General features: G+C 37.5%; 1 protein-coding gene across 3 annotated transcripts in view; it reads right to left on the bottom strand.

The window, feature by feature from the left end:
- Nucleotides 1-6,055: 6,055 nt before the first annotated feature.
- Clvs2 (clavesin 2) overlaps nucleotides 6,056-15,716 on the bottom strand; it is a 95,187-nt gene continuing 85,526 nt past the window's right edge. For all 3 annotated transcript variants that reach the window (XM_032894872.1, XM_032894874.1, XM_032894873.1), the window contains one exon: nucleotides 6,056-7,151. In XM_032894872.1, coding sequence (XP_032750763.1) covers nucleotides 7,064-7,151 — 88 coding nt within the window. In that variant the 3' untranslated portion in view covers nucleotides 6,056-7,063. The remainder of the gene's footprint in view (nucleotides 7,152-15,716) is intronic.

The following is a 15,716-nucleotide window of genomic DNA, read 5'->3' on the forward strand; positions in this document are numbered from 1 at the left end:
GTTTCTTGTGCTTTTCTTTGTCTCTTTTTCTGCTGTTGTTTGGATGTTTTGTCCAATTTCTAGCTTGTTTGGTTTTGTTTTATATCTTATCTTATTTTATTATTATTCTTTAGATGCCTGCTTGTTTTCTATGTGGAGACAAAAAGGATTTGGATACAGATGGGAGGCAAAGTGGGAGGATCTTAGAGGAGTTAAGGGAGAGGAATTATATTGAGAATATATTGTATAAAAATGTTTTCAATAAAAGAAAAATGAAGTAAAAATATACACCCATGTGCATGTGTTCAGAGTTAACGCTCTCTGAACCAATACTTTACACCCTGCTCAATGTTTGATGGTCTCCTCTTCTTATTTTAATATAGTTTCTATTTTGAAAATACTATTGACTAAATGAGAAATTTTATACTGATTTAATAGACTGTATAAGAGAAAAAAATAGAAAATTGGAAGTTTGGGAAAATACTAACTCCAGTCAGGCTGAATATTTTTATTTTACTTAATGTTTCCACCAGAAATTATTTTCACTGACATTTACTTAGATTGTTCTTATAATCCTAATTTCTGGATTTGAATTCTTGCCCAATCCAATTGTTTTCTATGAAGAAGTGAAAGTTATGCTATACATAAGGCTATTTTCCTCAGTACACAGTTTTCCTTCTTCATACTCTGTTGAAGGATTATAAAGTGATCAGATGCTAAGTACCATCTTAGTGAAATGAATTATGCAATTATATATTTCCCTTTGCTTCAAACATACAAATATTAGAAAAGAATGAGGCATTCTTGCCAGGAGAAAAAGAATAATCTCTTTAAATAAAGTTCTCATGCACTTTTAATATGTTTCACTAGAAACCATCATTTTTTTCAGATATGGCCCATCCAACACCTACTCAATGAATGCCCTACATAAAACGAATACAGTTGACAGAACTGTATTCTTACCAAAGTAATTGCTTTTCAATTTTTAATTCTGTTAGAATAAATTACTGAGTACATTATATTAGCAAAAGTCTACTCGAGATTACTAATACTGCATCCTTGTCACATTTCTAAGAAAAGAAATAAAAGCATTTCCTGTTGGAGTCATTTAACCAAGAGAGAGTTCATCTTTGGATTCTCTGGATTCCCAGTATCTTCTGGCTTCTGTCTCTCCATTATATGAGTCAGAATTTGTTCCTGATTGAAGACTGTCTTGCAATTCTCTGCAGTGTTTCTGTCTGTTTGTATGACTGTCTGTGTGTTTACCAAAGTGCTTTGCTTTGCTTTACTGGCCAGCATAGAAAATATCTAATAGAGAAGGAACAAGGGACATTTTACAGAAATCTTTATCCGGGTTTTACAAGAGAATGAGGCAATGGCTTCAACATATCCCAACTGACAAGACAACAAACAGTACTAAGAACATCACTATTTCTCAATCTATGTCCAAATTTATGCTCAAAATTTTGGGTGAATATTCATTTTCGGAGACTGTTTTTACCAACTCTATTTGTTGCTTTTAGCTAATGATTCAAATGAATTGTTCTATGTCAGGGCATGGAAGAGTTCATAGGACTACAGGTATGCATTGTATTTATTAAGCAAAAGTCAATTACATGGGAAATCCAAGGCAATTGAAGTTGGTTGTTACATTGTTCAGAGAAAACTGAATAGGCTGAGCACATAGTAGGATAGCATTAAATCTTCAGTGACCTCAAGGTATATTGAAGTCCTGCAAAACTCTCAGTCTCTTAGAATATAAGAGATATGCTTTACCATAATGCTTTACCACGAAGAACTCCCTCAAGAGTTCAACTAGTAAGTAATGGACAATGGAGTACAAACAATGTACAATAAAATAATTAATAAATTTAAGCCAAATAATGAAGTGGTTGGCATGTTTGCAACACTTACATAATTTTGTTGTAGATATTACTGGAACTTTAAAGACAAAGAATGTACACTTTTAGCTTTATTTTTAAATGTATTTTGTTTATTATAAAAATTTGCAACTAAAAAAAACATCATGCAATGACACAGAGCCTAAAACAAAACTAGATCAAAAATAAGACAATGGCTTGAACCTGTGATATGTCAATTATATAGATATCATTAAGATTTTTCAAAATATTTGAGAACTGGGTCATGCTAAAGATATTGTTTAACTTTAGTTATGTTTTATCTAGGTCTATTTTATTCACAAAAATAATAATGTCATAATCAACAATTATGAAAACATAAAGGACAGAAAATTTTTCATGGAAATCTGAAAGTGAGTCAGATAATGACAAATACCTTCTACATTGTCAACACTTGTCAACCCTTGCTCTGAAACGCAGTTATTATAGCAACAACAATTTGGTTTCTAAATGATTTTCATTGCTATAGTAACATTTGTACTCCTTTGAACAATAGGTCCAATTTAAGCATTTCACTCCTCAGAAATTAAATTGTATGTTTTAAATGTACAGTCTAGGTGGATTCTTTCCCATGTTTTTTAAATAACAAACTTCATAACAGTATGTATGGGACTAAGTAACCTCTGGATTTTTATGAACTAATACCTTGGATGCATGAAAACTCTTCTCCAGACTGTAAAGTTAGTCAGGGAGCTAATAATGCTGCAAAGGCAAGGCCTGCTTGTATTTCTATTTATCCACCAATAAGAAGTGCTGAGCAGTAACCAGTCATTACAGTAGCTCACAGGAGCTGTTTTCCTTAGCTCAAAACAAGACAAGTCCATTTGTTCCATGTGTGCCTTTTCCTGTAGCAGCTTCACAGGTTCAAAGAGCACTGCTATTTCAGGCTCCCTGTTCACAAAGCAGGTCTAAACTGGAATGCCTATGGCCTACTGATGTCAAGCATCAATACCGTATGCACTGAAATTTGAATTAGCACATGCTGAGACTTGGGTAGGGCCATTTTATTCTGTGTTGATAATCTTTCTGGAATTTCATCATGGCTCATGGCAACTTTTCAAGGAATAGTTAAGATATATGTACTCAATGAAAGAAGCAAAGGGATAACTTGTACCAACCCAACCAGGAGAATTCTAATAAAGCAGCAGATATACAGTCTCTCAGCAGACTTTCCTAACAACATCCTTAATGTACCGTGGATATGGTGGTAAACCTAAAGTTGTGTGTGGAAATAGAAGCAGCCCACTATGGTTCCAAATGTTTCCTCGTGAGATGACTCATATCTGTTTCTTGTAGCCTAAAATGCTTCCTCTTTCATGGTCTACACTGTCTGTTCTGTTCCCTTGGGAATGTTACAGAAACCTTAAATGCTTGATTGAACCACGCGACCTGCATATCCATATTAAACAGAACACTTCACAAGGTTTTTCTCTTTAAGGATATGAAAATTTTAATGCATCCAATGAGCATCTTCTATAATGTGGCTTATGGAATGCTTCGGGCCACACAAATTTCCTGAAAAAAAAATCATGCATACCAAATTTAACAATTTGCTTGAAATTTTTTGCTTAATACCTGTGGATTGATGTCTATATACAGATGAGGGCAGGCACGAGATAAGGCAAGGCCTGTGATTGGGCAGTGAAAATGAAAGACAGGGGCAGAGTTTTTAATAGGTGGGAGAGGAGAGAAGGGGAGAACCAAGATGGAGGAGAAGAACGACCCAGATCTGTGTGGCTTTAAACTGCCAGAGGTAGCTGTGGTATCTTATAAGGGATGGATAATCTAGTCGGGCACTTTAAATCAATATCAATTGACTCTGAGTTTATTGTGTGATATTTTGTGGGGTGAGAATTTACTGATATAAATCTGATTAATAAGTTGCAAGCCTCTAGAGTTTTGATTTTAAAAGGTTACTGGAAATTGTGACTTTAACCATAGTGGGCAGATGCTGGGAATGTGAACAGAGTCCACAGAAGAAACTGAAGGGACGAGCCATGGAGGCGGAAAGACTACCAGGGATGGAGTAGTAAGAGGTCGCATGGCGTGGTGCTTGGTCTCTTCATACACTGGTTATTAATTACTACTACAATATTTTATAATATTTTAACATAGTGCTCTGTTTTAAATAGCATGGGTTAAAGTTACTGCTTTCATCTTGTACAACAGACAATACTGTATGAAAATCATTAAACAACATCCTTGGATATCCTTCTTCAAGAGATAGCTACATGTTACCTTTACAATACCGAAGACCATATTGATATGTGGGGTTTTTTTTTTTAAGGATAATGCAAATAAATTGAGTATGCCATTCCTGGTGCTTTATTCTATTTTTAAAGAGACACTTCTTCACATTCCTTAGGGTATATGTTATGATATTATCATATCTGGTATTCAACAAATTTTGTCACCAAGAACATGGTAAAAAGTGCTTTTTGTTTCTAAGCCAGTTTTGGAAGCAGCTGTTTTTTGAAACAACTGAAAGAAAGATAGAAATGATAGAACAGACAAAGTGAAAAAATAAATTGGGATTTGGTGTAGGGCTCAAAGGTAGAACACCTGCCTGTTACATTCAGGACTGGGGTCGATGTCCATCACCATTTTTAAAAAAAGTACAGAGCAATTGTCAACTGGACTATGCCAAATCAAAATGGTATCTCTTTCAAGTTCACAAATGTCAAGTAGTGACCATTTCAAAGCCAAACTCTAGGATTGAAAGTAAAGAATAGACTCCATCAAGACCACCTAGTGTGAAAATATACTGGCATGCTCACTCACTAGATCCTCTACCATAAGCGCTACTACATGGTGTAAACCACCATGAGGGGTGAGGTTTGCCTGAACAAATTTTATAAATTAGAATAAATATCCTTTGCCTCAGCAGCTTTCAACCCACATATAGAAAAAATCAAAAGGCATCATTGTTTTAATTTGCTCATTCATTTTAAAAATATTCTAGACCATCTAGCCAACTTTCAGTTGCTCGCGTGAAGAGGAGCTGACGCTTGGCAATGCCAAATGTGGGATTAGAAGAGAGTGTGGATGACACTGGTTATTTTTATATGTGACACTAACTTTACAGTAGAAGTTAGAAGTTAGCTGGCCATGCTGGGGGACTTCTGAAGCTCGTAGAATTCTGAAAACTGTCAACAAATGAAGCATGTCAATAGTATGATTGCCTGCCTGTGCTTACTTTATTCTTACTTTATTCCAATGACTCCCAGTGCCAGATGCATGTTTATAACAGAATCTATATCAGGTAGACAACAGCTTATACATCAATAACTGTCATTTCAGTTCTTCACGTATAGAATTGACCTGGCTTTTAATCCCCATTTCATGCCAATCCTCGACATGAGATCAGACAGACTACCCAGAGTATCATCACTATTACTCTGCACCCAATTAAAGTTTGTCATTCTTTCTTTAAGAATAAAGTAGTTGTTAAAAACTCATTAACTTTGTGATTTTGTAAGCATTAGATAGCTTATGTTTCTGTGAATTGATTTGTTGATTCGACTTTGAGATTTGGGGTTTCATAATTATAACTGTTTTTGTTTTTTTTTTTTTGAAGTTTTTGGCTAATGTGAGACTCCTTTACAAGACTGCGAGATACCTCAACATATACTAGTTTCTAAAAGACCTTGGAGGTATTTTGTTTGGAACAAAGAGTGGTAATTCTCAATCTCAAAATTCATCATGCCAAGAGCATGATAAAACTGTTGCCTTTCTACACAGGAATTAAGATGTTTAGCAATGGGTATAATTATACAATTTATAAAATGAGTCTTTAAATTATATACAAATTTGCATCTAGACTTAAACTGGTCTATGTCATCCTCTGTGTTCTCCATCACTTACTTTATATCTGTCAGATGTCATCTACTCTTTTCCCCTTTCCTGAGAAGAAAGCATGAGCATGTAAGAACAACAGGATAATTCGTTTAAATTCAAGAAAAACTCTTTTTCTCTTCATTGCCTGCTGACTATCTTAGCATTGTTGATTCTTACTTTGTTGATTCTTAATAGGAAAGTAAAACCATATTTATTAAGAATACACATATTCAAGATTCATTTTATGAAGTACTAAAATCCCTTGAACAGGTATCCTGAAGTCTGTCAAATGTTCTCATTTCCATTCTCTTCACCAACAATTTTCCATGACATCTCAAAGGCTGTCATATCAAGAATTTATTAGAACTCAATAAAATTATCTATGTCATATGTGAATATTTATATTTTTCAACACTTCCACATTGATCTGAAATTAGTCCACATCTGTAAGTAGTAAATTTTATGTTCGAAATTGTCTGTCAAAATGACTCTGAAACTAAATTCTCATTTACTTTGCCAAAGAATTTGGGTGAAAATATATTCTGAAGTACATCAGACAGGGGTTATAATGGGAACTTAAGTAAGAAAACATTGTAAAGACAGGCATTTAGACAAACAAACAAAAACAAGTTAAAAACACATTCTTTTTCAGAATTCCTCATCTTAAGTGGGGAAACACATTTTCTTGAAAAACTCCAAATCAAAGGACAGAGAAGAGCTCAGGTTTGGTTTGGTTTCCCAGCTCATCAGCCACAATTTTTCTTCAGAATGTAGCCAGCGATGTTTCCAGAATAGTTCCTCTGAAACAAAAATCACTAAACAGAAAAACATTAATCATAACAATTTCTGGGAAATAATTGACCTTGCTGTGACCAACGTATGTTTGAATACTGACAGTGTTTCAAAGAAAAACATTGAAACAATTCACTATGATAGCAGATATATGGCATCATAGGAAACAAGGATACATTAAATTAAATTTTATAGTGTATGTATGTGTTCTTATGCTTATTATTATAGTCCATATCACTGGCTCAATCCCGTGAGTCAATCTTTCCCAAATTAAATTACTACCAAAATTTACAAACTAGATATGAAGACTATATTGTATTTACAAAGAACTTGGCACTTACAGAATAAATTATTGACTTTTTAAAATCTAGCCCAGGGCACCCATGGTTTAGGCAAATGTGAAAGCCAGATGCCTTAAACATTATGCTACATAAACACGAATACGGTTGTCCAGCAGGTTAATCCCACAGTACTGTCCCTGTTTTAAAAGCCAGGACCTCCCATTTTTAATCCATGGTGTAAGGGTGGAAAATCTCTCAGTCCAGAGAAAGTAAAGGCTGCATGTTTTCTTCTTCACTTTTATCCATGCGTTTCAGTGCTGTAGGGTCCACTACTGATTGAGATCTGGAAAGAATAATGCCAAGGTCAATGAGTCAGCCCCAGTAATTACCCACAAATATTCTCTTCAGTCATTTTTTTTCTAATTCACCACTGCTTCCTCCATGGCCCTGAATTGTCTCAACCCTGATCAAGACATTTATGAACTGTGGATTGCATACATGTAGAGTTTGGCATTAGAGTGAACAGACAACCCCCTCTGCCTTCCAGAGTTATGAGCAGCAAGGGGTTCTATGCATAGAGTAATAAGATTGATGGTCTCCCGACAATGGAACCAGAATATTCTCTTTGAAATACTGACATTTTCTAGGGTAGAACAGATATTTTCTGATAAAATATTTCTGGATGGAAAATGAAACTAATTGAAAGATGATTATGACATTAGTAAGAGGCTTAATCCCTGCTTTAAAATACCCTATAAAACAAATCCAAAATATTTATAACATTTCTTTATCATCTCTAATAATTACTCTAATAATCTCTTTAATTAGAATGCTAAATCAACCAAAAATATCAGAATTTCAATGTAATTTTGTCATGTTTCCCACTAGAGTATCCAAATAAAAGAAACCATATGTTTGAATGCTTCAAGAAACAGTTAAAGTTTTTTAAAGTAAAAACGTTTATTTGGTCAGGACCTGCATGGAAATGCAGGGACAAGAATGGAGCAGAGACTTAAGAAAAGGCCATGCAGTGACCGGCCCAACTTGACATCCATCCCATGTGTACACAACAAATCTTAACACTATTACAGAGGCCATATTGTGTGTGTGGACAGGAGCCTGTCATTGCTGTCCACAGAGGCTCTACCAGCAACTGACTGAAACAAATGCAGATACTTACAGCCATCCATTGGATTGAGGTTGGAACCCCTATGGAAGAGTTAGAGGAAGGACTGAAGGAGCTGAGGGGATTGTAACTCCTTAGGAAGAACATTAGTGTCAACTAACCTGGACCCCTCATAGCTCCCAGAGTCTAAGCCAGAAACCAAGAAGCATACATGAGCTGGATCATGGCCCTAGGCACATGTGTAGCTGAAAAGTGCCTTGTATGGACTCAGTGGGAAAGGATGTGCTCAATCCTGTGGAAACTTGATGCTCCAGGAAAGAGGGATATTGGTGGGGAGGAGATGGGCATGGGAAGGTGGGTAGGGGAATACACTTTTAGAGGTGGGGGAAGGAGTAAGGGAGGAAAGAACTCTTGGAGGGGGTACCAGGAAGGAAGTCATATTTTTGGAATATAAATAAATACAATATTTTAAAACAGATTAAAAAAGAGAAAGCACATAATTTGAAAAAACCATATATATGTTATATGAGTATACTGTGCATTTACATATATATACACATACAAATATACATATATACACATGTACATTATACATATACATATATGCATATAAACATACATAAGTGTATACATGCATATATACATATACAAATATGTTTGTATACACACATATATGCATACACACACATGTATGTGCTTTTGTTAATCTGGAATTGTATTCCAGATGATCATTAGGAAAGAGAATTAAAATGGGAGGGAGAGAAAACAATGACACATGCTAATATAGTGGCAGGAAGAACTCATTTTCATGGCTACTGCATTAGGAAGCAGATGCCCTTTTAGAGGCCCCTCTAGTCATTTTTTCCACACTGCTGCACTCTACCCAATTACTATTTGCTGCAGCAATGTGCCTCTTTGCAAACTTCACTAACTCCAGAAAAGGAAGACTCTCAGCTAAATTACAATTGTACTTCCTAATAAAAACAAATGTAATGGAACTAATTATATTATTAAAGTACAAGATTCACCAGAAAAGACTCAATTTATTTAATAAACAATTGTTTCATAGAGAAAAATGAATATTGAAGTATTCTTTATATTTTTTATTTATTTTTTCATCTTTATTAACTTGGGTATTTCTTATTTACATTTTGATTGTTATTCCCTATCCCAGTTTCCGGACCAACATCCCCCTAACCCCTCCCCCTCCCCTTCTCTGTGGGTGTTCTCCTCCCCATCCTCCCCCCATTACCGCCCTCCCCCCAACAATCACGTTCACTGGGGGTTCAGTCTTGGCAGGACCAAGGGCTTCCCCTTCCACTGGTGCTCTTACCAGGCTACTCATTGCTACCTATGCGGTTGGAACCCAGGGTCAGTCCATGTATAGTCTTTGGGTAGTGGCTTAGTCCCTGGAAGCTCTGGTTGGATGGCATTGTTGTTCATATGGGGTCTCAAGCCCCTTCAAGCTCTTTCAGTCCTTTCTAAGATTCCTTCAACGGGGTCCCCTTCTCAGTTCAGTGGTTTAATGATGGCATTCGCCTATATAATTTCTGTATTCTGGCTGTCTCTCAGGAGAGATCTACATCGGTTCCTGTCAGCCTGCACTTCTTTGCTTCATCCATCTTATCTAGTTTGGTGGCTGTATATGTATGGGCCACATGTGGGGCAGGCTCTGACTGGGTGTTCCTTCTGCCTCTGTTCTAAACTTTGCCTCCCTATTCCCTCCCAAGGGTATTCTTGTTCCCCTTTTAAAGAAGGAGTGAAGCATTCGCATTTTGGTCATCCTTCTTGAGTATTCTTTTTATTAATAACTTTATTCATTTACATTTCAAATGATATCCCCTTCTGGGTTTCCCTTCCACAAACACTCCATCCCATATCCCCTATTCCCTAACCCCTTTCCCCCTATGAGGGTGCTCCTCCACCCACTCAAACATTTCTGACTCACCGTTCTAGCATTCCTCTACACTGGGGAATCAAGCCTCCATAAGACCAAGGGCCTCCCCTGCCATTGATGCCAGATAAAGCCAACCTCTGTTACATATGTATCTGGAGTCACGGATCCCTCCATGTATACCCTCTGGATAGTGGTTTAGTCTCTGGGAGCTCTGAGAGGTATGGTTAGTTGATATTGTTCTTCTATGGGGTTGAAATACCCTTCAGCACCTTCAGTCTATCTCCTAACTCCTCCATTAGGGTTCTGGGCTCACTCTGATGATTGATGGTATACATCTGCATCTGTATTGGTCAGGTGCTGGTGGAACCTCTAAGGGAACAGCCATACAAGGCTCCTAACAGTGAGCTCTTCTTAGCATCAGCAATACTGTCAGGGTTTAAAGTCTGCAGATGGAATGGATCCCTAGTTGGGGCAGTCCCTGGATGGCTACTCTTTCAGTCTCTGTTCCATTTTTATGTCACTGTCTCAGAAGAATGATTAGGGCTATCTTTGGTATTTAGTTGCCCCAATTATACTGTATTTAGTCTAGGGTTTTAGTCTTTTTCTCTTATATGAAAGAAGAGGATGGGTTGTGTAAGATCATAGCTATTACTTCTATCCCTTCCTATGATAAGGAATCTGTCCTCTATAATTTTACCACTTATATTCAGAAGTTCTGGATAACTTCCATGTTTTTGTAGGGAATAACATTCCATTTTTTTAATGGCTGGAGAAATAACTTGCTGGTAAAATTACTGCCATGCAAATGTGATGACCTGAGTTTGGATTTTTTTACACCAAATTATAAGCTGAGTATTTACCAGTGCCTCTAAACCCAGCTGGGGTTGTAGAGATAGGAGGATTCTTGAAGCTCACTGGCCGGTCAGTGTAGTAAAATTGGTGAGTTTCCACATCAATGAATGACCCCTATTCAGACAATAATGTATGAGGAGTCAAGGAAGGCACCTGGCATTGACCTCTGGGCTCCATATTCATGTACACCCACCCACATACACATACACCTACACACATACACATACACATACACATGTGAACATTTACATAGATACACCATGAAAAAAAATATAGTACATAAAGTTTAGTAATCTGATATTTATTTATTCAGTAACTATGCAACTATGATAGGTTGCACCAAAATATTTTACACCTGCATTTCAGAGACAAGTATTTTAATATGAGTTGCTTTTATAGCTAATTTATTTGCTTTTTAATCATGGGAAGGCGATTAGAACTCCTAAGATTATGTTCTTTTACATGTATAATTGTGGGAGAACCCTACTTTGCATTGAGATTGTGAGCATAAAATATAATAACACAGACCTAAACCTCACATACACACATGACCAGCAGAAAGGGTTAAGGAAGTAGCTCACAGAACATGATTGTTGGTTTACTGAAATTAGAACTAGAATACATTTTCCTTACTGTATCTTACTCTCCTTACCTATAAGATGGGACTAGTACTATCATATAGTTAACTTCAAAAAACAGGAATGTCAATTTTTGCAAGTCAGTAGAACACAGATTAACATGTAGTAATAAGTGTTCATACCATTCAACAAAATGGATATCTGCAACAAAGGAGCATTTCCAGATCATATGAATTCATAGTGGCTATGACTGCATTCATAATACCTGAGTAAGGACAAGCCAGCCAAAGTCCCTGCATGGATGAGCAGTTGGAGTGAGTGAGTATTGGAAGAGAGGCAACTCATAAAGTACCAAACCTTCACGGAGATGATATTGACAATTGATGACTTCTAAGAAAGAGCCAATTTTCTTTCTGATAGTAGTCTCTTAAAAGTTACTTACTATTCAACAAAATATATTAATCCTGCTGCATATTGCCACTATCTTAGGACCTGATGGGTATAAGGTAAATGACATCCCAAGTACCAAAGACAGGCACACTCTGGTAAACTTTGCATTTTTTCAACTAACCATGTTCTCTCCCAGGCAAACTCAAACAGCAATACAAAACCCCAATAGGATAAAACCTTCCCACATTATAAGCATCCCTGAAAGAACAAGAATGTTTAAAATTCTATTCAGCTAGTAGTAGATGGGCTAAGAGCCCGGTAGTCAGGAATGAAATCCGCCAACTAATTGGACTAGAGAAGCAGGATCCAAACTGACTTCAAATTAGGGCTACAAAGCTTATCAAACAAGGACAATGTAACTCCATCAAAATAATGTTCTTGAAACAAGGCTAAATGCAGAACATATCATTAGAAGGTTATGACTGGTAGACTAGTAGACTGTTAGTTTAAGACTTTCAATGTGAGTCAACAACATGCTTTGACTTCTTGCAATAGCAGTTATCAACAGAATAGAAGCTAACAAGGTCAACACAAGAAATATAGGCACCACTAGTTACGTCCAGTTCAGATGTTACATATTAGTCATAACTACTGACTGTAGGTTGCCACTGAAAGCCAGAAAATTACTCATTCTTTCTTTCAACTGGTGTGTAGTGAGCCACCTCAGAGAGCCCACTTTCTCCAGGAACTAAGCATTCAGAGCTCAGAATAGAAAAACACCGACACAAAGGACTCCATGAAGTTTATGCTATAAAGTAAACATCAAACTAGCCCCAGTCATTTCACAGCACATCTAAGTGCTATGAAAAAATTTAAAGGGAGGGTGATTGGTATAAAATGACTGGAATGAGTAGCACATAGGAATGGTTAAGACTGAGTGGTTGAAAGTGGGGCAAGGAAACTTTTGAGGAGGTATTTGACTGCTACTAGCTGCTTGAAGAGGCATGCAGAAAGGACTCCAGCCAGAGATGACCAGTAAAGGTTTGAGAAAGACTCAAGATGAGAAGCTGAAGCACAGAGAGATGGTTACCATATCTGAAAGTAGGAGAGGAAGGAAGTGTGATTACCTTGTGAAGCAATGTGGGCAGGGCCAGATGATACAGTGTCTTGTGAAGACATAAGGAGTTCTTTATTCATGATATACTCTTCAGCCATTTAAAATTTAAATAGGAGTTGTATTTTAAAAGGATTTTTGGAATTCCATGTGGATTACGAAGGAGAGAAGGGAAAATGTCAGAAGCCGTCTAGGATAGGATAAGGCTAGCAGCCCCACCCCTTTTTTTGCATGATCCACAATGCATGAGCTCAATGGCAAGGTCCCAAAGAGACTTTATGTCAGGTTTGAGTCATGCAGCTGATATGACATTCCCGCCATTATTAAACTAATATAATAATCTCTGGGCATTAGTTCACCCTATTGATCAGATTTCCTGCAAATGAACTTAAACATGAACTTTCATGAATTAATGCTGTTGAGATGAATTAATGAATAGAATTCCTAATTTGATTCAAATAATTTTAAGAAGAAAGCTTTAAGAGATGGTCTTAGCTGCTTCTCTAGAAAGATGTAATAAAGTTAGAATCAAGTATATAATGTGCCCATTCCTCATAATAGTAGTAAATAAAGGCTGCATAATAAGAAATAAAATGAGCTTTCATAATCACACTAAGAAGAGAAATAGGCTTGGTAAAATATGTGTCCAAGGAAAAACATTTAGGTCTAAGGATAAAGCCACAGGTATATACTATTGATAAGGCCAGGCCACATAAAATCTGTTGCTTTGAACTTAAAGTGAGCATATTAGAATGAAATATTGCTTTGAATTTAATATCTGTAACTCCAATTTTATGTAATGTTTTATCTCTGAGGTAATTTCATGGAGAACATTTTGTTTAAGAAGGTATAAGATGGAGAGAAAGCAAATAAAGTTGGTTGGTTGGATGGTTTGTCTTGGGGAGCTCTGCCCCATCCATCCATCCAACCATCCATCCATCCACCCAAATATAAATGTCTGTTCGTCTATATGTACATGTAAAGGTATATACATATGTTTGAGAGCATGCATGAATATTTGTGGAGTTGACTGAGACAGACAGCTCAGCCTGGTCAAAGTATGGGCATATGCATGTATATGTTTCTGTGCACATTTTCCTGCATGAAAGATTTTGGTTATTTTCCTTTCCTTCCTCTCTGGTTCATAAAGAGTTAACTAGCCTATCCAGAGAGGCTTCTGCCTGCCTGACCAGAGAAGGGGGTGCTAGTAATATTTTTTTTTACCGAATTCCCTGCTGGTAGGCTACAGGTATTAATAACCCAAGCCAGAGGTTTTTTAACCACAAAATAAACAAGAAAAAAATTAGGATATATTTTAGAAGTTATCAGCAAGCATTCAGTAGCATTAGAGAGCTAGAAGGCCAGAGGGAGGGAACAAGGTAAAGATTGAATTTCAGAGGGCAGTTAGTAGCTGGGTAGTATAGGTGTACATCTTTAATCGCAGAACTTGGGAAGCAGAGGCAAGTGGGTCTCTGAGTTTGAGGTTAGACTGGTCTACAGAGAGAGTTCCAGGATAGCTAAGGCTACAGAGAAAAGCTTGTCTTGAAAAATAATTGGGGTTGGGGATTTAGCTCAGTGGTAGAGCGCTTGCCTAGCAAGCACAAGGCCCTGGGTTCGGTCCCCAGCTCCAAAAAAGAAAAAAAAAAGAAAAATAATGTTAGAAAATTCTAGGGAAGGAAAAAGACAAGCATTGTGAGTGCAGGTACAGTTAAACTGAAGAGAGAAATGTGTGCTTCTGATGGGACTGGGTAAATGATACTGTTATAGGAAGAAGACCACTATCAATTGCTTAGAGAGGAAACTAGAGTCATTACAAATGCCTGTCTTCTTAGCTTTATTTATTTATATATTTATTTTAATTTTTTAAATTTTATTTTTATTGGTTATTTTCTTTATTTACATTTCAAATGTTATTCACCTTCACAGTTTCCCTTCTGCAAGACCCCTATTCCATGCTCCCTCCCCCCTGCTTCTTATAGGGGGTTCCCACATCCACCTACCCTCTCCTGCCTTCCAGTTTTGGCATTTCCCTATGGTCAAGCCTCCACAGGACCAAGGACCTCCCTTCATATTTATGCCAGATAGGGCCATCCTCTGCTACATATGCAGCTGGAGCCATGGACCCCTCCATGTTTACTCTTTAGCTGGTAGTTTAGTCCTTGGAAGTTCTGGAGGAACATCTGGTCAGTTGATATTGTTGTTCTTCCTATGGACTTGCAAACCCCTTCAGCTCCTTCAGTCCTTCCCCAAACTCTGCCATTGGGGTCCCTGTGCTCAGTCCCATGATTGGCTGAGAGCATCCCCATCTGTACTGGTCAGGCTCCAGAAGAGCCTCTCAGGAGACAGCTGTATCCGGCTCCAGTCTGGGCACCAGCAGTAGTTTCTGGGTTTGGAAAATTTATACAGGAGCAATTCTGAGTTAATCTTTTTGAGATGGGTAAATGGCCCCATCCCTCGACTGGGGGCTGTGCCTAACCCCTAGATATGGTCTCTCCAGGTTCTCACTCCCCCTTGTAGGTCATTTTAGCTAATGTTGGGTCCTGGGTGCCTCTCACTTACCTGAGGTCTGAGACTTTCTAGTGACTAACCCTAGTTCCCCACCCCCCACTGCTACACACCTCTGTTCAATTTTCTGACACTCTGTACGTCTCCCCCATCTCCTCCCACACCTGATCCTGCTCCATATTTCCCCTCCTCCTCTCTCCCTCTTAAGTCCCTTCCTCCCTCTACCTCCCATGATCATTTTGCTCTCCCTTCTAAGTAGGACTGAAGCATCCACACTTTGGTCTTTCTTCTTCTTGAGCTTCATGTGGTCTGTGAGTTGTATCATGAGTAATCTTTTTCCTAATATCCACTTATCAGTGAGTACAAACCATGTGCATTCTTATGTGACTGGGTTGCCTCACTCAGGATGTTATTGTCTAGTTCCCTCCATTTGCCTGAGAATCTCA

This window comes from Rattus rattus, chromosome 2, assembly GCF_011064425.1.
Source record: "Rattus rattus isolate New Zealand chromosome 2, Rrattus_CSIRO_v1, whole genome shotgun sequence".
Lineage (NCBI taxonomy): Eukaryota > Metazoa > Chordata > Mammalia > Rodentia > Muridae > Rattus > Rattus rattus.